The sequence below is a fragment of the Hemiscyllium ocellatum genome, chromosome 1 (genome assembly GCF_020745735.1).
Source record: "Hemiscyllium ocellatum isolate sHemOce1 chromosome 1, sHemOce1.pat.X.cur, whole genome shotgun sequence".
In the NCBI taxonomy this organism is placed as follows: Eukaryota; Metazoa; Chordata; class Chondrichthyes; order Orectolobiformes; family Hemiscylliidae; genus Hemiscyllium; species Hemiscyllium ocellatum.
In genome coordinates, this window is record NC_083401.1 from 65288263 (window position 1) to 65312185 (window position 23923).

The 23923-nt window shown below is 42.7% G+C and overlaps 1 protein-coding gene across 1 annotated transcript; it reads right to left on the reverse strand.

Annotated features, from left to right (window-relative positions):
* Nucleotides 1-19652: 19652 nt before the first annotated feature.
* On the reverse strand, nt 19653-23372 carry syt4 (synaptotagmin IV). The gene is made up of 4 exons (XM_060829761.1): nt 23339-23372; nt 21537-22372; nt 20309-20429; nt 19653-19963 (listed from the first exon to the last, which is right to left on the reverse strand). The coding sequence occupies exons 1-4, from the start codon at nt 23370-23372 to the stop codon at nt 19653-19655; spliced, it is 1302 nt and encodes a 433-aa protein (XP_060685744.1).
* Nucleotides 23373-23923: the final 551 nt, after the last annotated feature.

A 23923-nucleotide genomic window follows, 5' to 3' on the forward strand; every position in this document is an offset into this window, starting at 1 on the left:
TTGGGTGCAGCTGAATGTTGCTGCTGGACTTTGGGTTTTCTGGCACATCTGTTTCTCCTCAGTTTCTTCTGTTGTTGTCCTGCAGCCTCACAGAGATGGTGTCTTGCCGTGGCTGGATCCATTGGTCATGGATTGTTTATGACCAGGGTTTCTGTCACATCCAGTTGACACAGCGTGCATTTCACATGATGAGAATTATAATGACAAATTATTTCAACCTGTATTGTGTAAGCGCCTGATTAACGCAATTGCTCCTTGAAGGGCCACACTTGCTCACAAGTAGGCCCCATGTGCTTAGTTACTTGACCCATTTCAGATGTGTTGTCAACATTTTCATTTCATTTCATGCTGACAGCTCAAAAGGGCACAGATGGCAATTCAGGTTGTGCTTGACAGAGTGAGTCGCAGGCTCAGCCTGATAATCAAGAACCCTCAACTCTCATATGCGCCACCCTCCCTAGCCCGAAGGCCTTCATGCTCCTTTCCTCCGTGCACTCCCTGTTAAGTCAATAATACTGAGCTTCCACACCTTCCTCCATACCACTTTCAATTACAACTTCATCTTCCGAAACTATCCACTGAGCCACACCCCACAGGTTCGTTATGACAATCAGAATGCTGTACTCACCCCATCAAAGCCAGAGAGGTTGTGAACATAAATGACCCCACCTCCTGCAGTAATCCATGCACTGCAAAGCACAATCATTCCCACTCATATATCAAATTGCCTCCCACCACAATTCTTGTCCCCTCTGTACCCTGGAATGCTGCCTCTGATCATGTGGAAAGAGGCCATTTGGCCCACAAGTCTGCACTGATCCTCCAAAGAGCATCAGGCTCAGAAATCAACTGAATCCCAATAACCATGCATTTACCATGGCTACCCCCATCTAGACTACACATCCCGGGACACTATGGTTAATATAACATGGCCAATCCACCTAACCTGCACATCTTTCGGCTGTGGAAGAAAACTTGAGCACCCCGGCAGAAACATGGAGAATGTGAAAACTCCACATAGACAGTCACCCAAGGCTAGAATCGAACCTGAGTCCTCGATACTGTGAGGCTGCAATGCTAATCAGTGAGCCATCATGCGAGCCTCTAATCCTCATAATTGACACTCCCAACTTTGTGCTTATAGTGGTGACCCCTGGTATCACCCTTCCACACCCCTCCCTCTAGACTGAACATGGCTATTGATGAGTTATCAGACACCTAACATACCACTGTGCGATTCTTCTACTCTATTATTATGGATTTCTTGACTGGTCGAACAGAGCTAGCAGGACTAGATCTCATTCCCTAGACTGAGGCGATATGGACCCTGACCCCTGACAGCATACGGAGGTTATTGGGCTAGTGTAGGTTAGGTAGCCTTTGGTCGGCGCAACATTGAGGGCCGAAGGGCCTGTTCTGCGCTGTATTTTTCTATGTTCTATGTTCTAATGGCAGCTTGACCATATCCAGCCCCTTGATATATCTCATGTTCTGACTTTGATATACTGAACTGGAATCCCCTGACTGAAGGCTGTCTCCCTTACCTTTTCTGAAGATTACACACTTTAGACATTGAGATACAGCCATTTGACAATAGACAATAGGTGCAGGAGTAGGTCATTCTGCCCTTTAAGCCTGCACCACCATTCAATATGATCATGGCTGATCATCCTTACTCAGTATCCAGTTCCTGCCTTATCTCCATAACCCTTAATTCCACTATCCTTGAGAGCTCTATCCAACTCTTTCTTAAATGAATCCAGAGACTGGACCTCCACTGCCCTCTGGGGCAGAGCATTCCACACAGTCACTGCTCTTTGGGTGAAGAAGTTTCTCCTCATCTCTGTCCTAAATGGTCTACCCCATATTTTTAAGCTGTGTCCTCTGGTTTGGCACTCATCCATCAGCGGAAACATGTTTCCTGCCTCCAGAGTGTCCAATCCTTTAATAATATAATATGTCTCACTCAGATCCCCTCTCAGTCTTCTAAACTCAAGGGTATACAAGCCCAGTCGCTCCAGTCTTTCAGCGTAAGGTAGTCCCGCCATTCCAGGAATTGACCTCGTGAACCTACGCTGCACTACCTCAATAGCCAGAATGTCTTTCCTCAATTTTGGAGACCAGAACTGCACACAATACTCCAAGTGTGGTCTCACCAGGGCCTGTACAGCTGCAGAAGAACTTCTTTGCTTCTATACTCAATTTCTCTTGTTATGAAGGCCAGCATGCTATTAGCCTTCTTCACTACCTGCTGTACCTGCATGCTTACCTTCATTGACTGGTGTACAAGAACACCCAGATCTCTTTGTACTGCCCCTTTACCTAAATTGATTCCATTTAGGTAGTAATCTGTCTTCCTGTTCTTGCCACCAAAGTGGATAACCATACATTTATCCACATTAGACTGTATCTGCCATGCATCTGACCACTCACCTAACCTGTCCAGGTCACCTTGTAATCTCCTAACATCCTCCTTACATTTCACCCTGCCACCCAGCTTAGTATCATCAGCAAATTTGCTAATGTTATTACTAATACCATCTTCTATATCATTAATATATATTGTAAAAAGCTGCAGTCCCAGTACTGATCCCTGCGGTACCCCACTGGTCACTGCCTGCCATTCCGAAATGGAGCTGTTTGTCACTACTCTTTGTTTCCTGTCAGCCAAACAACTTTCAATCCAAGTTAGTACTTTGCCCCCAATACCATGCGCCCTAATTTAGCTCACTAACCTCCTATGTGGGACTTTATCAAAAGCTTTCTGAAAGTCCAGATACACTACATCTACTGGATCTCCCTCGTCCATCTTCAGAGTTACATCCTCAAAATATTTCAGAAGATTAGTCAAGCATCGCAAAGTTTGTGAAGGTTTGTAGCTCAGGTTGAGGTTTAGGGTGTAGGTTTGTTCGCTGAGCTGTAGGTTTGATATCCAAACATTTCATTACCTGGCTAGGTAACAGCCTCAGTGGTGACCTCCAAGTGAAGTGAAGCTGTTGTCTCCTGCTTTCTATTTATATTTTTCTCCTGGATGGGGTTCCTGGGGTTTGGGATGATGTCATTTCCTGTTCATTTTCTGAGGGTTTGATAGATGGCATCTTGTTCTATGTGTTTGTTTAAGGCATTGTGGTTGGAGTGCCAGGCCTCTAGGAATTCTCTGGCATGTCTTTGCTTAGCCTATCCCAGGATAGATATGTTGTCCCAGTCAAAATGGTGGGTTTTTTTACATCTGTGTGTAGGGCTATGAGGGAGAGGGGGTCGTGTCTTTTTGTGTCTAGCTGGTGTTCATGTATCCTGGTGGCTAACTTTCTTCCTGTTTGTCCTACTTAGTGTTTGTGGCAGTCCTTGCATGGAATTTTATAGATGACATTGGTTTTGTCCATGGGTTGTACTGGGTCTTTTAAGTTTGTTAGTTTTTGTTTGAGAGTGTTGGTGGGTTTGTGTGCTACTAGGATGCTGAGGGGTCTCAGTAGTCTGGCTGTCGTTTCTGAAACTTCTTTTATGTATGGTAAGGTGGTTAGGGTTTCTGGCTGTGTTTTGGCTGCTTGTCATGGTTTTTTCTTGAGGAATCTGCGCACTGTGTTTTTTGAGTATCTGTTCTTCTTGAATACGTTGTATAGGTGGTTCTCCTCTGTTTTTCAAAGTTCCTCTGTACTGCAGTGTGTGGTGGCTTGTTGGAATAGTGTTCTGATACAGCTTCGTTTGTGTGTGTTGGGATGGTCGCTGGTGTCGTTGAGTATTTGGTCAGTGTTTGTCAGTTTTCTGTTATACGCAGGTTGTAATTTCCCCTTGTCCTGTCTCTCCACTGTGAAGTGCAGAAATGTGAGTTTGTTGTCAGTTTCTTCCTCCTTGGTGAACTTTATGACTGTGAGGGTGTTGTTGATGATGTTAAATGTCTCTTATTGTTTCGTTTTGTGATGACAAAGATGTCATCTACGTAGCGAACCCAGATTTTTGGTTTGATGATTGGTAGGGCTGTTTGTTCTAGTCTTTGCATTACCGCTTCTGCTATGAATCCTGACAGCGGAGGTCCCATGGGTGTGCCGTTGGTTTGTTTGTAGACTATGTTGTTGAAAGTGAAGTGGGTGGTGAGGCACAGGTCCACTAGCTTCATGATGTTTTTGTTGGTAATGTGATTGACGGTGGTTTGTGTGCGCGTGATGGTCTGTTCTAACAGTGTGGTAAGTGTTTCCTTTGCTAGGTCAATGTTGATGGAGGTGAACAGTGCTGTTACGTCGAATGAGATCATTGCTTTGTCTTCCTCTATTTTGGTGTTTTTGATGATTTTTAGGAATTCCTGGGTGGAGTGGATGGAGTGCCGTGACACTTCTACTAGGTATTTCACTCTCGCATGTAGTTCTTTGGCCAGTCTGTAAGATGGTGTTCCGGGTAGTGAGACTATAGGTCTGAGGGGGGCTCCTGGTTTATGGATTTTTGGTAGTCAGTAGAATCGTGGGGTGTTGGTCCCGTCGGGTTTCCATTTTCTGGAATTCCATCTTGTTTAATTGTCCGGAATTATGTAATTTTCTTAGAAGATATGGGGTCTACCGCGTCTGTCCATTCTTGATTTGTTGCTTGTTTGAATAACAGTTTTGCGAAAACCTATGGGCGCAACACGCTACAACTGGCCTGAAGATGGGAAAGGAATGCCATCCGAGAGAGTTGCACCCATGAACAACTGTACTTCCTGCGTGAATGTTTAAGAAAACAGGTACTGCCAAAAAGTCTCCAATATAAACCGCCGATAAAAACACCTCAAGACCGAAATTTAACAGAACAAAATGGCCGCAGAATGCTCCGAGAACTAATCAATGACGCCCACCACAGACTCCGAAAATATAACCGGGAAATTGCACGCCAAAAACCGCTATTCAAACAAGCAACAAATCAAGAATGGACAGACGCGGTAGAACAAGCCATAAACACCAAACAACGACAAACACAGATAAAGAAAAATCGGGACCTGAAGAAAAAACTTGACAAACTCACAAAAAAAGACAAAACCGATAGCACAGGGGCATGGATAAAGAACTTATCAGACCGGACCCTATCAGACACAGAAGAAGCGGTACTAGTCAAAGGATTAAATTTCAATTACCGAGACTCTGACATGAAGAATTTTCTAGTGGCATTAGAAACCACATTGAAGACAACAATCTCATGGAAGAAAAACAACAAACGATCAGACAGACAGTTGCACCTACTCTGAGCCGAAAAAGGGAAGGAAACGAACTGAACACACAAGAAAAGAAAGCCCTAGAAAACCTCAAAAAAGACAAAAACATCGTTATATTACACGCAGACAAAGGTCGGCTCACAGTCATCCTGAACAGAAGGGACTACATAGAGAAAGCCAATGCACTACACGCAGACACCAACACCTACCAAAAGATGGTGCCAGACCCGACCACACAACTAGGAAACAATATTACATATCTTCTAAGAAAATTACACAATTCCGGACAACTAAATAAGACAGAATTCCGGAAAACGAAACCCGACAGGACCAACACCCCACGATTCTACGGACTACCAAAAATCCATAAACCAGGAGCCCCCCCCCCAGACCTATAGTCTCACTACCCGGAACACCATCTTACACACATGAGGCTGAAATACCTAGTAGAAGTGTCACAGCACTCCATCCACTCCACCCAGGAATTCCTAAAAATCATCAAAAACACCAAATAAAGGAAGACGAAGAAATGATCTCGTTCGACATAACAGCACTGTTCACCTCCATCAACATTGACCTAGCAAAGGAAACACTCGCCATACTTTTAGAACAGACCATCACACACACCAACCACCATCAATCACATTACCAACAAAAACATCATGAAGCTAGTGGACCTGTGCCTCACCACGTACTTCACTTTCAACGACATAGCCTACAAACAAACCAATGGCACACCCATGGGATTTCCGCTATCAGGATTCATAGCAGAAGCAGTAATGCAAAGGCTAGAACAAACAGCCCTACCAATCATCAAACCACATATCCGGGTCCACTACGTAGATGACACCTTTGTCATCACAAAATGAAACAAGATAGAAGAGACATTTAGCATCATCAACAACAACCTCACAGGCATAAAGCTCACCAAGGCGGAAGAAACTGGCAACAAACTCGCATTTTGCACTTCACGGTAGAAAGAAAGGACAAGGGAGAATTACAAAACTGCGTATAAAAGAAAAATGACAGACACTGACCAAATACTCAACTACACCAGCAACCATCCCAACACACACAAACAAAGCTGTGTCAGAATCCAATGAGCCACCACATACTGTAACACAGACCAACTTCAAAAAACAGAGGAGAACCACCTATACAACGTATTCATGAAGAATGGATACTCAAAAAATTCAGTGCGCAGATTCCTCAAGAACAAACCATGACAAGCAGACAAAATACAGTCAGAAACCCTAACCACCTTACCATACATCTCAGAAGTTTCAGAAATGACAGCCAGACTACTGAGACCCCTCAGCATCCTAGTAGCACACAAACCCACCAATACTCTCAAACAAAAACTAACAAACTTAAAAGACCCAGTACAACCCATGGACAAAACCAATGTCATCTATAAAATTCCATGCAAGGACTGCCACAAACACTAAGTAGGACAAACAGGAAGAAAGTTAGCCACCAGGATACATGAACACCAGCTAGACACAAAAAGACACGACCCCCTCTCCCTCATAGCCCTACACATGGATGTAAAAAAACATCATTTTGACTGGGACAACATATCTATCCTGAGACAGGCTAAGCAAAGACATGCCAGAGAATTCCTAGAGGCCTGGCACTCCAACCACAACGCCATAAACAATCACATAGATCTAGATGCCATCTATCAACCCCTCAGAAAATGAACAGGAAATGACATCATCACAAACCCCAGGGACCCCATCCAGGAGAAAGATATAAATAGAAAGCAGGAGACAACAGCTTCGCTTCACTTGGAGGTCGCCAGTGAGGAGTTTACCTAGCCAGGTAATGAAACGTCCGGATTCAGCGAACAAACCTACATCCAATTAGTCAAGCATGATTTCCCCTTCATAAATCCATGCTGACTCTGACCTATCCTGTTACTACTATCCAGATGTGTCGTAATTTCATCCTCCATCATCTTTCCCAACACTGAGGTCAGACTAACTGGTCTATAATTTCATGTTTTCTCTCTCTCACCTTTCTTAAAAAGTGGTACAACATTAGCCACTCTCCAATCCACAGAAACTGATCCTGAATCTGTCGAACTCCGGAAAATAATAAATTTGGCTGAAGTATATGTTCTGGATTACTGGTGCAGGAAGAGCATAGCAGTTCAGGCAGCATCCGAGGAGCAGTAAAATTGACATTTCGGGCAAAAGCCCTTCATCAGGAATAAAGGCAGGGAGCCTGAAGCGTGGAGAGATAAGCTGGAGGAGGGTGGGGGGGTAGGAGAAAGTAGCAGAGAGTACAATAGATAGGTGGGGGAGAGGATGAAGGTGATAGGTCGGGAGCGGTGGGAGGGTGGAGTGGATAGGTGGAAAAGAAGATAGGCAGGTAGGACAAGTCATGGGGACAGTGCTGAGCTGGAAGTTTGGAACTAGGGTGAGGTGGAAGAAGGGGAAATGATGAAACTGTTGAAGTCCACAGTGATGCCCTGGAGTTGAACTGTTCCGAAGTGGAAGATGTGGCGTTCTTCCTCCAGGCATCTGGTGGTGAGGGAGCGGTGGTGAGGGGACCCAGGACCTCCATGTCCTCGACAGAATGGGAGGGGGAGTTGAAATGTTGGGCCACAGGACGGTGTGGTTGATTGGTGCAGGTGTCCTGGAGATGTTCCCTAAAGCGCTCTGCTAGGAGGTGCCCAGTCTCCCCAATGTAGAGGAGACTGCATTGGGAGCAACGGATACAATAAATGCTATTGGTGGATGTGCAGGTAAAACTTTGATGGATGTGGAAGGCTCCTTTAGGGCCTTGGATGGAGGTGAGGGAGGAGGTGTGGGCGCACGTTTTGCAGTTCCTGCGGTGGCAGGGGAAGGTGCCAGGATGGGAGGGTGGGTTGTAGGGGGGCGTGGACCTGACCAGGTAGTCACGGAGAGAACATCTTTGCAGAAGGCAGAAAGGGATGGGAAGGGAAATGTATCCCTGGTGGTGGGGTCTTTTTGGAGGTGGTGGAAATGTCAGCGGATGATTTGGTTTATGTGAAGGTTGGTAGGATAGAAGGTGAGCACCAGGGGCATTCTGTTCTTGTTACGGTTGGAGGGATGGGGTCTGAGGGCGGAGATGTGGGATGTGGACGAGATGCATTGGAAGGCCTCTTTAACGACGTGGGAAGGGAAATTGCAGTCTCTAAAGAAGGAGGCCATCTGGTGTGTTCTGTGGTGGAACTGGTCCTCCTGGGAGCAGATACGGCGGAGGCGGAGGAATTGGGAATATGGGATGGCATTTTTGCAAGAGGTAGGGTGGCTCGAGGCGTAATCCAGGTAGCTATAAGAGTCGGTGGGTTTGTAAAAAATGTCAGTGTCAAGTTGGTCATCATTAATGGAGATGGAGAGGTCCAGGAAGGGGAGGGAGGTGCCGGAGATGGTTCAGGTAAATTTAAGCTCAGGGTGGAATGTGTTGGTGAAGTTGATGAATTGCTCAACCTCCTCACGGGAGCACGAGGTGGCACCAATGCAGTCATCAATGTAGCAGAGGAAGAGGTGGGGAGTGGTGCCAGTGTAATTACGGAAGATCGACTCTTCTACATAGCCAACAGAGACAGGGATAGCTGGGCCCATACGTGTGCCCATGGCTACCCCTTTGGTCTGGAGGAAGTGGGAGGATTCGGAGGAGAGATTGTTAAGGATGAGGACCAGTTTGGCCAAATGAAGGAGAGTGTCAGTGGAAGGTACTGTTGGGGACGTCGGGAGAGGAAGAAAAGGAGGGCTTGGAGGCCCTGGTCATGGCGGATGGAGGTGTAGAGGGATTGGATATCCATGGTGAAGATGAGGCACTGGGGGCCGGGGAAACGGAAGTCTTGGAGGAGGTGGAGGGTGTGGGTGGCATCTCAAACATATGTGGGGAGTTCCCACATAGGGGGGATAGGACAGTGTCGAGGTAGGTAGAGATGAGTTCAGTGGGGCAGGAGCATGCTGAGACAATGGGTCGGCCAGGGTGGTCAGGCTTGTGGATCTTGGGAAGGAGGTAGAACTGGGCAGTGCGGGGTTCCCGGACTATGAGGTTGGAAGCTGTGGGTGGGAGATCTCTTGAGGTGATGAGGTTCTGTATGGTCTGGGAGAAGACAATACCCATGCCCTCCACCTCCTCCAAGACTTCCGTTTCCCCAGGCCCCAACGCCTCATCTTCACCATGGATATCCAATCCCTCTACACCTCCATCCGCCATGAACAGGGCCTCCAAGCCCTCCGTTTTTTCCTCTCCTGACGTCCCCAACAGTATCCTTCCACTGACCCTTCCACTGACACTCTCATTCGTTTGGCCGAACTGGTCCTCACCCTTAAAAATTTCTCCTTCGAAACCTCCCACTTCCTCCAGACCAAAGGGGTAGCCATGGGCACATGTATGGGCCCCAGCTATGCCTGTCTCTGTGTTGGCTACATAGAACAGTCGATCTTCTGTAATTACACCGGCACAATTCTGAACCTCTTCCTCCGCTACATTGATGACTGCATTGGCACCACCTCGTGCTCCTGCGAGGAGGTTGAGCAATTCATCAACTTCACCAACACATTCCACCCTGAGCTTAAATTTACCTGGACCATCTCTGACACCTCCCTCCCCTTCCTGGACTTCTCCATCAATGATGACCAACTTGACACTGACATTTTTTACAAACCCACCGACTCCCACAGCTACCTGGATTACACCTCTTCCCACCCTACCTCTTGCAAAAATGCCATCCCGTATTTCCAATTCCTCCGCCTCTGCCGTATCTGCTCCCAGGAGGAACAGTTCCACCACAGAACACACCAGATGGTCTCCTTCTTTAGAGACCACAATTTCCCTTCCCACGTTGGTCAAGATGCCCTCCAACGCATCTCGTCCACATCCTGCACCTCCGCCCTTAGACCCCACCCCTCCAACCGTAACAAAGACAGAATGTCCCTGGTGCTCACCTTCCATCCTACCAACCTTCGCATAAACCAAATCATCCACCGACATTTCCACCACCTCCAAAAAGACCCCACCATCAGGGATATATTTCCCTCCCCACCCCTTTCCACCTTCCGCAAAGACCGTTCCCTCCATGACTACCTGGTCAGGTCCACGCCCTCCAACATCCCACCCTCCCGTTCTGGCACCTTCCCCTGCCACCGCAGGAACTGCATAAACGTATGCCCACACCTCCTCCCTCACCTCTATCCAAGGCCCTAAAGGAGCCTTCCACATCCATCAAAGTTTTACCTGCACATCCACCAATATCATTTAATGTATCCGTTGCTCCCGATGTGGTGTCGTCTACATTGGGGAGACTGGACGCCTCCCAGCAGAGCGCTTTAGGGAACATCTCTGGGACACCCGCACCAATCAAGCACACCGCCCTGTGGCCCAACATTTCAACTCCCCCTCCCACTCTGCCGAGGACATGGAGGTTCTGGGCCTCCTTCACCGCCGCCCCCTCACCAGCAGACGCCTGGAGGAAGAACGCCTCATCTTCCACTTCGGAACACTTCAACCCCAGGGCATCAATGTAGACTTCAACACTTTCCTCATTTCCCCTTCCCCCACTTCACCCTAGTTCCAAACTTGCAGCTCAGTACTGTCCCCATGACTTGTCCTACCTGCCTATCTTCTTTTCCACCTATCCACTCCACCCTCCCCCCACCACGACCTATCACCTTCATCCCCTCCCCCACTCACCTATTGTACTCTATGCTACTCTCTCCCCACCCCCACCCTCCCTTCACTTATCTCTCCACGCTTCAGGCTCTCTGCCTTTATTCCTGATGAAGGACTTTTGCTTGAAACGTCAATTTTACTCGGATGCTGCCTGAACTGCTGTGCTCTTCCAGCACCACTGATCCAGAATCTGGTTTCCAGCATCTGCAGTCATTGTTTTTACCCTGAAGTAAATGCTGTCTGTTTGCCGTATAACCTGCTAGTACATGATGCAAATGTAATACTAGCATAACATGGTGATACACTGCAACCTGCCCACCTCTTAAACTGATCACTTCTGAAAACCAGATCAAGCTTTGTAGCTTTGTGTCTGTGCTAAATGATAAGGCAACGCAGAAATATTGTGAACATTTAAGTTCTGAATGAGAAGGCAAAGGTCAAAAGGCCAAGGCAAAGCAGAGCTGCAATGAAAACACAAGTGGGCACAAAGTGAGTAAGCATGCATACAATAAATGAGAGGTGCCAATGTACACCCTTGTCTAAACCATGTGGTGGTTGCAAGTGGCCCAACAGCATCATTACAGTGAAAGATGCCAGTGTACTCCAGAGTGCAGTATTGAAATGAAGAACTTAATGTATGTAGCTCAGAGATATGCCACATGGATTTGGAGATGCTGGAGCTAATGCCAACTTGGCATTAGGTTGTGAGTTGTGAGTGGTCACTGCCCTGGACCATGCCATGAGATGCTGGTGCTGGATGTCCAAGATGAAGAAATTTGAGTGGTTTGCAGCTATGCATGATGGGCAGATAAATTATTAACTGAGCAGTGTTGGGACTATAACTATAACCTCACATTCAGATGCCGAGAGTTGACAAGAATGGTAAATTCAGGAAGTATGGGAAATGGTACCACCTTCTGTAGTTTTGTTTTTACTTTGGGAGCTGCATTGAGAGCACTATATTTCAGGAAGGATATATTGACTTCAGAAGCACCACAGTATAGATTTATCAAAATTATATTGTGCTCTTAGTGAGCAAGTCTAGAAAAAGAAAGATCCAGAAATATAAAATTAAGAAGCAGTTTTCAATCCAACGTTGTCCCCTAAGTAAGGCTGTAACTGCCAGTTTAATTGCCCTTGGCATGACTGAGCTCCACAGATTTTTATTAGTTACAGGTTTACTGTGTTTTGATCAAATGCAGCTCAAATGAATTAAGAAACAGATCAGCCATGATTAAATGGAAAACATCAGGCTCAAGGAACACCAAATAACTAGTTTTCATGTAGTATCTTATGATGGAAAGTACAGCCAAATAAATGTGTTAGGCTCAAATGTTTGCCAGTTACATTATTGATACAATTTGCCTTGGTTACAGACATTTCAGAGGGATAAGCAGTAACAGTAGAACCTTTGAAAAATATCGGTTATTACTGCTATAAGTCTACGAAATAATAGGAACAAAGAGAATAAAGGTGATTTACAATAAAAGATAAAATAACTCGAGAAGACATGAGGAGACACTTTATATATGGTTATTAGTAGGATCTGGAATCTGCAGCCTGTAACATGCAGATTTGATAAAATTGAGATAGAAAATCTGAAGAAATCTGTTAAATATTTAAAAGGAAAGTCATTTTCAGAGCTACAGGAAAAGAGTTAGAGAGATGGGACAATTGAAGTAAGTCTATCCAACAGACAACATGGATGTAGTGGGGCAAATGGTTTCCTTCTGTGCTGTATCATCTGATGGCTTTGTTTATAATTTAAATTCAATGAAATTCAGAAACAGAAGATATTTTGCCTAGCTATACGTGTATATCTAATCAAAACTGAAAGAACTGCGGATGCTGTAAATCGGAAACAAAATCAGAAATTGTTGGAAAAACTCAGCAGGTCTGCCAGCATCTGTGGAGAGAACTCAGAGTTAATGTTTCAGGTCAAGTGACCCTTCCTCAGAACTGATGGCAGCTAGGAAAATGTCAGTTTCTATGCAGAACATAGGTTGGGAGGAGGAGGCCAGGAGTAAGGATATGTGGAGATGGAGTCCAAAGGGAGAGAAGAGCAGTTGGACAGACAAAGGAGTGGTTAACGATTTGGCTAGGAGGAGATAAAAGCTATTAATGCGGAATGTTGGTGCAATTACACACAACCCATTGGAAGCCACTAACAGTTCCCATTAGCAGTTATTCACCCTCCTAGGCAGATCATTATCCATCCTTTTGTCCTTCTCTGTCCGTGGGCAGATGAACTGAATTCTAAGAAATTGGCAATCATCTGGAAAGCAGTGAAAGCATATCCTGAGTAGGAATGTAGTGAGCTGGAAAATGTCAGTTTATATGCAGAAGATAGGTTGGGGGAAGGTGGTAAGGAGTAAATGACAGGTGGGGATGGAGCCCAAAGGGAGAGAGGGAAAAACAAAAGGATGGATAATGATCTACCTAGGAGGGTGAATAACTGCGAATGGGAACTGTTAGTGGCTTCCAATGGGTTGTGTGTAATTGCACTAACAGTCTGCATTAATAGCTATTATCCCCTCCTAGCCAAATTGTTAACCACTCCTTTGTCTGTCCAACTGTTCTCCTCTCCCTTTGGACTCCATCCCCACCTGCCATTTACTCCTTACCCCCTTCCCCAACCTATCTTCTGCATATAAACTGACATTTTCCTAGCTGCCATCAGTTCTGAGGATGGGCCATTGCACCCAAAGCATTAATTCTGATTTCTCTCCACAGATGCTGCCAGACCTGCTGAGCTTTTCCAGTTATTTCTGCTTTTGCATATATTCAGATTATTTGAGATGTCCTAAATCATGATGATATGAATAGCAGATTACATTAAACATTGCGATCATTATTATCATGCATACAAAGACAAGTGATGAGTTTGTGGACATGCTAGGAAATAAATCCCATAACTGTGATGTTGGACTTAGACATAGACATGAGTGCCACTTACCCATTTCCTGTCTTTCGCCAGGTGGATGGACAAGTGAGAAGGTAACAACTGTGAAGTTGTCAAATCAGCAATCGTCAAGTGCAAAATGCTCGTCAAACAAATCATGAACCTTCTTTGAAGTGAAAATTCTGGCTGTAACTGAATGGAAATAAATTGCTTTGTAAACTGTCAGCAAGTCATAAGCATCAACCAGGTGAGTGCAGAGTGGAAAAAGATTATCAGAGAGTTGAAAGATTAGAAAAGCTTTGAACAATGAACTGAAGAGCTTCAGCTATACCCAGCTCACTACATCCCCACTCAGGATGTGCTTTCACTGCTTTCCAGATGATTGTCAATTTCTTAGAATTCAGCTCATCTGCCTTTGATTTCACTCACCTTAAATAGCACTTCCCTGCAGTCAACCTTCACAGTAATATCCAGCTGTGCTTGCTCTGCTGGAGCAGGAGCAACAACAACATCAGCACCAACTAGAAGGTGACTAGGATGTGTGAGTGTGAGAGGCAATGATGATGATTGTGAGGGTAAGCTGTCACGATGTGAGGAGATGCCTGGAGAGAGATAAATAAGTTCAGTCACAAGATGTATTCTGAAGAGTGCTACTGGAATAATGCTGGGAAATTCAGAAGTACCAGTAATTGCTATGCCGATAACTCAAGTATTGTTTGAAACAATAAATAATTTTTCAAAGATTTTCAATTTTCAATCATCATGACATTTGAATACCAATCTAAATGGGATTAACAATTTATAATGCATGAGAAATGCATGTTAATTGGATGGTAAGTGGTCTCTGATTGGTAGACCCATTGCCATGTAGAATGCATCACTTACATGATGACTGGCAGTTCACTCTCAATAAAAACAGAAATTGTCAGATAATCTCAGCAAGTCTGGCAGCATCTATAGAGAGAAATCTGAGTTTTAGGTCCAGTGACCCTTTTTCAGAACAGTCTGAGGGAGGTTCACTGGACCCAAAATTTTAACTCTAGTTTCTTTCCACAGATGCTACCAGACCTGCTGAGATTGGCTAGCAATTTCTTTTTTGTTTCAGATTTCCAGCATCCACAGTTCCTTCAGGTTTTTCATCTAGTAACTAGCTACCAAGCTTTGTGCACATGTAAACCAGACAGGTTGGCTCTGATTTGACTCAGCAGAGATGAGTACTGCAGATGCTGGAGATTAGAGTCAAGATTAGAGTGGTGCTGGAAAAGCACAGCAGGTCAGGCTGCATCCAAGGAGCAGGAAAATCAATGTTTCAGGCATAAACCCTTCAACAGGAATCCTTCCTGATGAAGGGCTTTTGCCTGAAAGGTTGATTTTCCTGCTCCTCAGATGCTGCCTGACCTGCTATGCTTTTCCAGCACCACTCTAATCTTGGCTCTGATTTACTAAGGTCTCTTTTCAGCAAGGATCAAATTCTTTATCTAAATAACTATTTTGATGCCTATAATCTTTACCGGCCTCCTGAGATAATTGATTCTGTGAAGGACTATCTCCAGTTTGATGGGACCACAGTCCTGCTGCTGATTTCATTTGCACTTTCATGTTTGTCTAATTTATCAATATTGGCCACCAGCTAAGCAGCAGTTTGATTTTAGTGTTCTCATCCATATTTTCCTAATCATCTCCCCCCATCCTTATCCTTATAATCACCTCTGGACCACAATCCTCTGAATAATTTACCTCTAGTTCTGTCCTTTTGAATGTTCTTGATTTTAATTTCTCCACCTTTAGTGGCCATGTCTTCAGTTACTTAAGTTCTGGAAGTTCCTCTCTGCAGCTCTATACTTCATGATTCGCATTTCTCTGTAAACAAGCTTTAATCAATAATTTTTTTTAAATGGCCTGTTGATTATAGAGAATTACTGAAAAAGACAAATTTTGTTGTTTTTGTTTCATCTCGCCCTCATCAGGACAATTCACAGGAATTGTCAAGAGGGAAGCCAACATTTAAATAAGAAAAGTCTATTTAATTTACTTCTATGTACAGTAGTGAAGAAATCTGATCAGGTATGTAAGTGTTTTGAATATTAGGGAGCAGGACATTTATTATCCGCTGTAAGTATTCAATATAAGTTGAATAGAATTTTGTCGTACAGTTATGCTCTGAAAATTTTGATTTCCTGGTACAATAACATTTCTAGTGCAAAAACAATCAATTTATGTAGTGCTTTATTCTTGTTCAACATACACAAAACACATAGGCACAAGACTTTAGCAGATGGTAAATTTTACTCAGTATTAGTTAAATTTTTCATGAAAAGAAAAACTACTTGTGCACCGTACTCTTACATTAATAGCACAAAGAAGTTAATAAATACAATCATCGCCAGTAATTTACATTACTAACACATGATGCAAATGTGTGCATTCTTTTATTTAATTGATTGTAAACACATTGTAATGCAACATACAAAACATATTACGTGTACAGATATACACAGTGTAATTATATATACTACTGTCACCTATTAATACTGGAGTTTCTGAGTATGTAATTTGCAGAACATCAACGTTTCAAACCACACAGTTACATCTTCCAGAATTATTCAAAACTATTTTACAAAAATTACAACTGCAGTTGCAATGTTTTGAACAGTATTGTGAACTGAAAATAAGACAATGTGAACATTAATTGACAGGAATTAAAATACCATTCTTCCTAAATGTGAACACAATTTGAAACAAATTGTACATATGGTTGATGCATAGAGTAGATATGTCAATGAATTCAAAGTTAAATAGCTCTGCAATTGTTCATGGATTCTTTTACATCATTTTGCCCAGCATGACATGACACAGTATTCAGACATTCTTTAATATTTTGCTTGAAAATAATACTCTTCATTTGAATATATTAATTAGACCTTTGTTACAGTTGTGTATTTATTGATGAATCTGTGACTGTTCAAGTAAAAATGCATTAACCCTATCAGACAACCAACAAATAGATAATCATTGTTTTGGGGAATGCAAGGAGACTAATGCTGTGGTCTTGTTACATTCTAAATTGATGTAGTAATTTGAAAGCAAAGAAACTACAACAGTAACAGGAATCCTTTAAGCTACACAAACAGCAATAGAACCATGATTACTACTGTGGCTTCAGACAGACTTATCTTTTCCCATGTGGTGACAGTGTCAATCCCCTGCTGCATAGTAATGAACTGGCATACTAGCATTACATTTTCAGCATTTCATTTAATCATGCCAGATAGCTGGAATATGGTAACATTTCTTTCTGAATTGGCCCAGACTCAGTCTGATTTGTTCTTACCATTTAAATCTTGCTAAGCCAAATTCATCTGTGCTAACCATTGTAAACTCACTAACACTTACTCCTATCCTACAAAAGTATATTTTATCTAACATTTCTCCCTACTTACATTCTAAAAAATGCATATCAATGTTACACTACAGGTCATCCTTTCACAAAGTACACCTAATTCCCAAGTGAGCCGAGCTGGATCTATCCATCAAAAGATAAGAAATTTGGTCTCTGGCAGTGCACAAAAGCAGCTTAAAAATATTTTGAGCCCTTTGTTTTAAAAATAAGCACAAAAATATAAATGCTAAACTTAAAAATATGATGTGAACCCTCTATAGTAAACATACATGGAATTTTTGTTATATGGCAATGCAAAATATGATCCATTAAGATCCAAAGTGACTGGATCAATAACGATACTGAGTGCTCATTAATGTTTTAAACAATGATTTTTCCTGGAACCATAAGATTCAGTGACAGAAAAATCCAATTCACTAAATGCATTGACATTCAAGATCAAATGGCATTCTCAAAGCTATAATCACTGTCTGGTATTTTTTCTAGCAAATAATGACTTTAATGTCGCATTCTGTTCCTGCATCTTCTAGGGTTGCATCAATAATGTGTTTAATTATTAAATATATTACAAGTGCTCCTACACCTGTCACTGAGGTCTATTTTAAAGTAAACATGCATAATAAATGCATGGTTTGCAATACATTTTTAGCATGGTTTACACAAAACTAGATGGTTGTATAATGCAGTTTCTGCGTAGAGCAAAATAAATACATATCCATTGTAAATGTTTCAACCTGAAGCTATAGAAGATAAGGTAGGCAAAACATACAAGGCTATTCTGTTGTCTCAGCAGCCTACCCATTAAACAAGACTTTTTCCATTCCTAAACCCTAACTTATTTGACACATAATGGCATTATCTCCAAAGACTACTGGAGATAGTCATGATTCATAATTGGCACCATTATGAAAGCAAAATCATCATGATGTCATTGAAACCAATTCATTATCTGTATGATTCACATTCACATTGTGCACAGGATACTGTACTTAGCTAATATATGATGTAAATCAAATTTGTGAAATCCAGCAGATTTACTTATATATCAACCATTGTGTTGATTATCTTTCCTACTATTTTATTACTCATAGGTTTGCAGATCAAGCCACTCTTGAGGTATAAACCAAATCTCAAGGTTCTGCAACAAGTACTTATTTATTTCACACTAAGATGTAGCATTGGCAAAGGTCTGGAGAAGTCACTGACTATTATAGTTCTGCTTTATATGTTTAATAGTTTCTACTAAAAGTTTGTGAATTTTACCATTGATTAGCCTATTTTAGCAGCTTTCTTCAAAATGACTATTGTTTTATTTAAATCCTGAAATTCTCTGAGTAGAAAAGTATCTCACAATGAAACAATGTGAATGTTTTTAATATGTAACTATTTTCCAGATAAAGCTTCTGATAAGTAGAGTGTACTATTTACATATATAACACCCACAAATGTCAAAATACGCAAATAGCAAGATACTTAAAATCTATGGGACTACATGTTGAGAAATAACTTTATGACAGGTATAAAACAATACAAATTCTTTCAGTATGGTTAACTGTTATTCACATTATTACCATCCACACATTAGCTCCATTTGAAAAAAAAACATTTTAGGTCAATCTGTATTTGTGTGGGTTTTTAATAATGGGAATGGAATACTTCCAATTTTAGGCATGGACCATCAGTTTCAAATATTTCTAGGTTAGATACAGCACAGTTAAATCCACAATAATGTTTCCTTAACCCTACCTCAATCGCAAACTTAGGAAAACATCTAATACTGCAATAATGTAATACTTTTCCTTTGCCCATGCCAATGATATATCCAGTGATTCCTATTGCCTCTCCAACAATTTAGTGACAACCAATGACAAATTAGAAACTGTATTATACTTTGGGCCCTTGTTGACTGGAAAGTGGGTTCCTTCATGTGGGATATTTGTTGTTTCCCAATAGAGGGAAGTTTCACTGAATAAATATAGACTAGATCTGAACACAGCAATTAAAAAGCCAACATCAAACTCATTGTGACATCACTGTGTCTCTCCACTTCAATATATTTCAATGTTAAGGCAACACATGGCCTGCTTTTTCTCAATGTGAACATTAGAATGGCTTCACTTCAGAAATTTTCAATTCATTCAATGTGTTACAGGTTTCTATTGAAAAACCTTCTTGTGAATTCTAATTTTTTTCTTCAAACATAGATACTAATAGTTTCATCGCCAGAAACAAATTCCCCAACTTGAACAGCCACTCAAAATGCAGAAATACATTAAACAGTTTTATTTTGCCTACCCATTCTAATAGCTATGTTTTTTTCCTCAAAATTGTTAGCAACCAAGAGAACAACGTCACCTCATCTTATACAGTACAGATCACAATATATACCACAATCAGATGTACAAATTATATGTATTTAGTATAAATTGAAAATTCTTCAGAAAGGCTTTGGGTTGGTTAATGCACAGCTTGTTCCTTCCCTATCAAACAATAAAGTCCAACCCCTGGTTTGGCTGCTAACCATCACTGAGACAATGCCATTTGGCAATTTGTCGTCTTGGGTGCTCACAGATCTCCCTCCAATGCTCTCCTACTGTCCCTTCTGCTGATGCTCCCAGCACTAGGCGACCAATGATCTCGTTCTTCATCATTCTGTCAAAATCGATGACCATAAACTCAACACTGATGTTTTCAATCCCTTCACATGGAATGTCAAAGACAAAGAGCTCATTGAACACTGGGTTGAGAGTACACTTCTTAACGTGGGTTTTTTTCTTTGATATTCGCTTCTTGTCATGGTACAGGTTGACTTTCACATAAGGGTCAGCTGCTGGAAAGAAAGAAAGCAAGACATACAGGTTTTCAACATTCTAACTGTTGTTTCCACACTTTCATTTGAAACTCTTCATTTAAAAAAAAAGTGGTTCAAACTGCACTAGGCTTATTTCAGAGAAAATATAAAAGTACTCATAAAATCAAATGCTATTGATCCTACACATTTAAATTATTGTAAACATATGGAAAGAGAGAACCAATTTTGATTGAGTTGAAGATGGAGTGAGAAAGTGGATAGGCCCAAGAGTACATGGACATAGAAATAGATGGTTGATCCCAATACAAATTGGTTTCATGCCAGATGTATTTGGATTGGTTACCCTATTTGGATAATTACCTGATAATCCAGAAACATCATTTTTAGGCAGATGGCGGGCTTTTAGTACAACAACAGTCAGGGTGTTGGTGGTAGATTGATAGCAAAGGGATACTAATAATTCACCACGGCCCACAGATTTCTGTGAATGCACAAAAGAAAACACATGAATAGGCTTTCAGAGACATGCTGTTATCACTGCACAGGAGATCCTCTCACTGCCCTTTCTAATGACACCATCACTGCAGGAGGAAAAAAAGGATGATCCAACATCTGTCTGCTGCCTTGATATCCATTAATAAAATAATAGACAATATATTAAATCTTCCTTACTGATCAATCTTGCTGTTCATAACATTTCCATATAGTAAATTAAAGCTGTAGCTATCAGTAATTTACAATTGTTTTATACATCAAATATTCGTCATATTTTGTCAAACATATTTCCAGCTAGTGTCATTTTATGTGCTGTTATTAGGTTTGAATTTACCTTAAAATGTTATTATATAGCTTCTCCTTTAATTTCCACTAAAAGCTTGGAGGAGTTAGTCTCCTTTCCTGACAACTACACTATTCATCAGAACAGTGCTAAACTTAAGGTAGGTATATTGTGCTGATTAAACCTAAGATTGGATGGAGAACAATGAGGATGGAGGATTTCTTGGAGCATAACGATAGCAAAGATTAAATGGACAGAATAGCCTATTGCTGGGCTGTTTTGTTATTCGCAATCAATTTTAATGTGTCTTTTGTTTATGAAGATGAACTCGTCAGTTTGATTGTTGGTACATTTATTAATTGAACACTTCAGTACGCCCATATTTCCAAACAAAGGATGTCTTTTTTAAATTTTGAATGAAACGCCTGAAAAACCCATACTTACACTCCCCACCCCCCGCAACCCCGTACACTCCTGCATATTCTCTCCAAATGTAAGGTTCGATAGAAGTAATTCTAGAATTTAGATTTGACCAAAGTCTAATGTATTTGTGTGGGGGGAATTCTTTTTGTTGTTGTTCGCCTGGCTGGGGTTTCCATGTCAATCCTTTGAAAGTGCAATTCTCTCGCATCTTTATCACATAACGAGCCTTCCCTCGGGCGCTTACCTAGTCTGTCCCTTCTCCCCACCTATAACTGGTAAGCTTTGTGTTTTCACAAACCCCCAGGCTTTCTTATTTGTCCAGCGGACAGGAGCAGAACACAAGAACCACACTCCCCACCCAAACAAGAGGACTTCTCAAACATTTACCCGACAGTTCCTCTTGGTGATGTCCCTGTGCATCTGCACCTTGCCTTCCGACAGATCGATCCCTGACATCGGCACCAGGACCTCTCCGATGACATCGTCTCTGGAGAAGCGGTCAAAGCTCAGCACCAGGAAATGCAGGGACAGCTCTGGTACCTGACTGTAGGGGATCCCGTAAAATGTGAAGGTTTCCTCAAAAGCCGGGTCCAGGGTTTTCCGGAGGACGCGAGTTTTCACGCGGTGCTTTTTGTCCGGCAGGATTGACATTTTAATGTAAGGGTCAGATGTCATGGACTGTTCATCCATGGCCGGCAGTCCGTGAGCCTCTATAATGTTCACAAGTAACGCTTTCTTATCAAAGTTGTACTTTAAGGAGAAGGTCAGGGATCCCAGATTAGGCGCATTGTTTTGTTGCTCAGAAGGCGCGGCTGGTTTGTCTGAGACAGGAGTCTGCGATGACACGCTGTCTTTCTCACTGTCTGTGCACAGCTTGGGCGGAACGCTCTCGATTTCTGGGGAGCTACGGACTTTGGCAGGAGTTTTGGTGAAATTTCCGTTCTGATCGCGGCTCTCCAGGTCCAGGTGGAGAGAGTTCTTTGGTATTCTGGCTTTGGAAGAGTCTTTATCTTTGTGATCGGATTTTTCATCTGCCCCGAACTTCTTTTTGTTGCTTAGGTTCTCGGGATAGATGTCGACTCCCTTCAGCATGTGCACAAATTTATAAGGAGGGGTCTTGGTGGCTTTTGACGACTTGCGCTGACAGCAGATCCATGCAAACATGGACACTGTAAATACCAGGCCAAACGCACTGACTATCCCTACAACTGCCGGCACATCATCTGGAGAAGGGGAAACACACACACACACACATACACACATATTCAGTGGCATTCTGAATCCCCGTACAGTAAAAGGAACGTTTTACAAACTTCAACGCTCGCATCATTAAAGCCGCCATCTCACCGCGAACCTGCTAAACATTTCTGATTTGCATGATGCTTCCTTTTCATTGCAATCCAAAGAAGCAAATTACATCCATCGCCAATATGATATGATTAGTGCAGAATGCCGGAAATGGGTAGGCTGTGTCGTGATTCGTCGATTTTTAATTAAAAGTTTAAAAATGTACCCTTAAAGCACTTCTAGATAAGGCAATACATATCAATAACGTCCCCCCACATTGTCCTGTCAATGGAACTGAAAAACAGCGCCAGTTCCGGTTAATGCCTAATTAACAAGACGAATCGGTGTGAATCCGATAAGCTAGACTCCAATTACTGCCGCCACTGCACCTCCCCACCAACCCCCGCCCTCAGAACTGCGTTTACCAGAGAGGCAAATTGCAGAATTTTGTTTTTAAAAAGATTTGAACTAAGCGGACACGCAGAAAGCACGAAAAATCAAGTGAGCAAGCAATATATAGGGAAAGGCAGCAACGAGAAACAATTAGACAACTTTGAGAGGTAAGAGAGAATTGAGAGACAAATACGCAATGGATGTTGGCGAACCCCCCCCCCCCCCCACCCCCTCCCCCATACAAGTGGGGTACAAAAATGGAGAATAGATCTGAAGTTTAGAAGTGCTTACCCAAATTTAAACATCATAATTTACCATTTCTATCTTTTTCACAGGTCAAGTGCTATGCATCAGATTAGCTTGACTGAACCCGAAAAGGAGGCATGCACTGAGCGTTACAGGCAAAGGTTCCACTGCACTGGAAAGATCAGTAGGTATGGAAGTGACAGCTATGCTATGTAGAACAAGAAAGATTTGCCAGGAAGCACCACGCCAGAATGCGAGCTTACCAAAGCTTGTCCCGCTCACCACAATCGGAGCCATGGCGATCTGCGCTGTCCGCGGTGCTGAAACGCACCAGCTCGCAAAGTAATGTACTTCCCACTGCTTCCCTCTTCTCTCTCGGACTGATGACCCCGTTTCTCACTTTTAGTTTTTTTGGGGGGAAAAAACAACAAATTTAAAAAAGGCAATATCCTGTAAAGAGCTGAGAGACGGCGGTAGAGGGTGTTGGAGTGGGGTTTGTGTGGAGTACCCAGCGCTCTGATTCTGTCTCTGACTGCTGCAGCCCTGACTCTCACAAACACTGTAGACGTGGAGGGCTGGATGACGTCTTTCTGACGAAGCCCTTTGCTGAGCTGCTCCCTGAGCTCTTTAAATTCCGACCATCAGTTAATGTTAAATGGCTGGAGTCTGAATGCTTTCAGCTCGGAGGATACAGCGTTTTCTTGTTGTGGTTGTTGCGTGGATGGATGTCTGACGGTGAGGGAGATTAGTGCCAGGGAGTGGGTGGGAGAGGCTGACACACACACACACACACATCAAAGCTAGATGCATGATGTCTGCGTTAAAGAGACTTCTCCCTCACTTTACCG

What these genes read in the sequence shown, in the direction of transcription:
- syt4 (XM_060829761.1), bottom strand. Translation starts at nt 23,372, where the DNA reads ATGGCTCCGATTGTGGTGAGCGGGACAAGCTTTG. An exon ending in GGTGAGCGGGACAAGCTTTG is followed by an intron (nt 22,373 to 23,338) that starts GTAAGCTCGCAT and finishes CCCCTTCTCCAG; the next exon opens with ATGATGTGCCGGCAGTTGTA. An exon ending in TGATGTTTCTGGATTATCAG is followed by an intron (nt 19,964 to 20,308) that starts GTAATTATCCAA and finishes TCTTTCCAGCAG; the next exon opens with CTGACCCTTATGTGAAAGTC.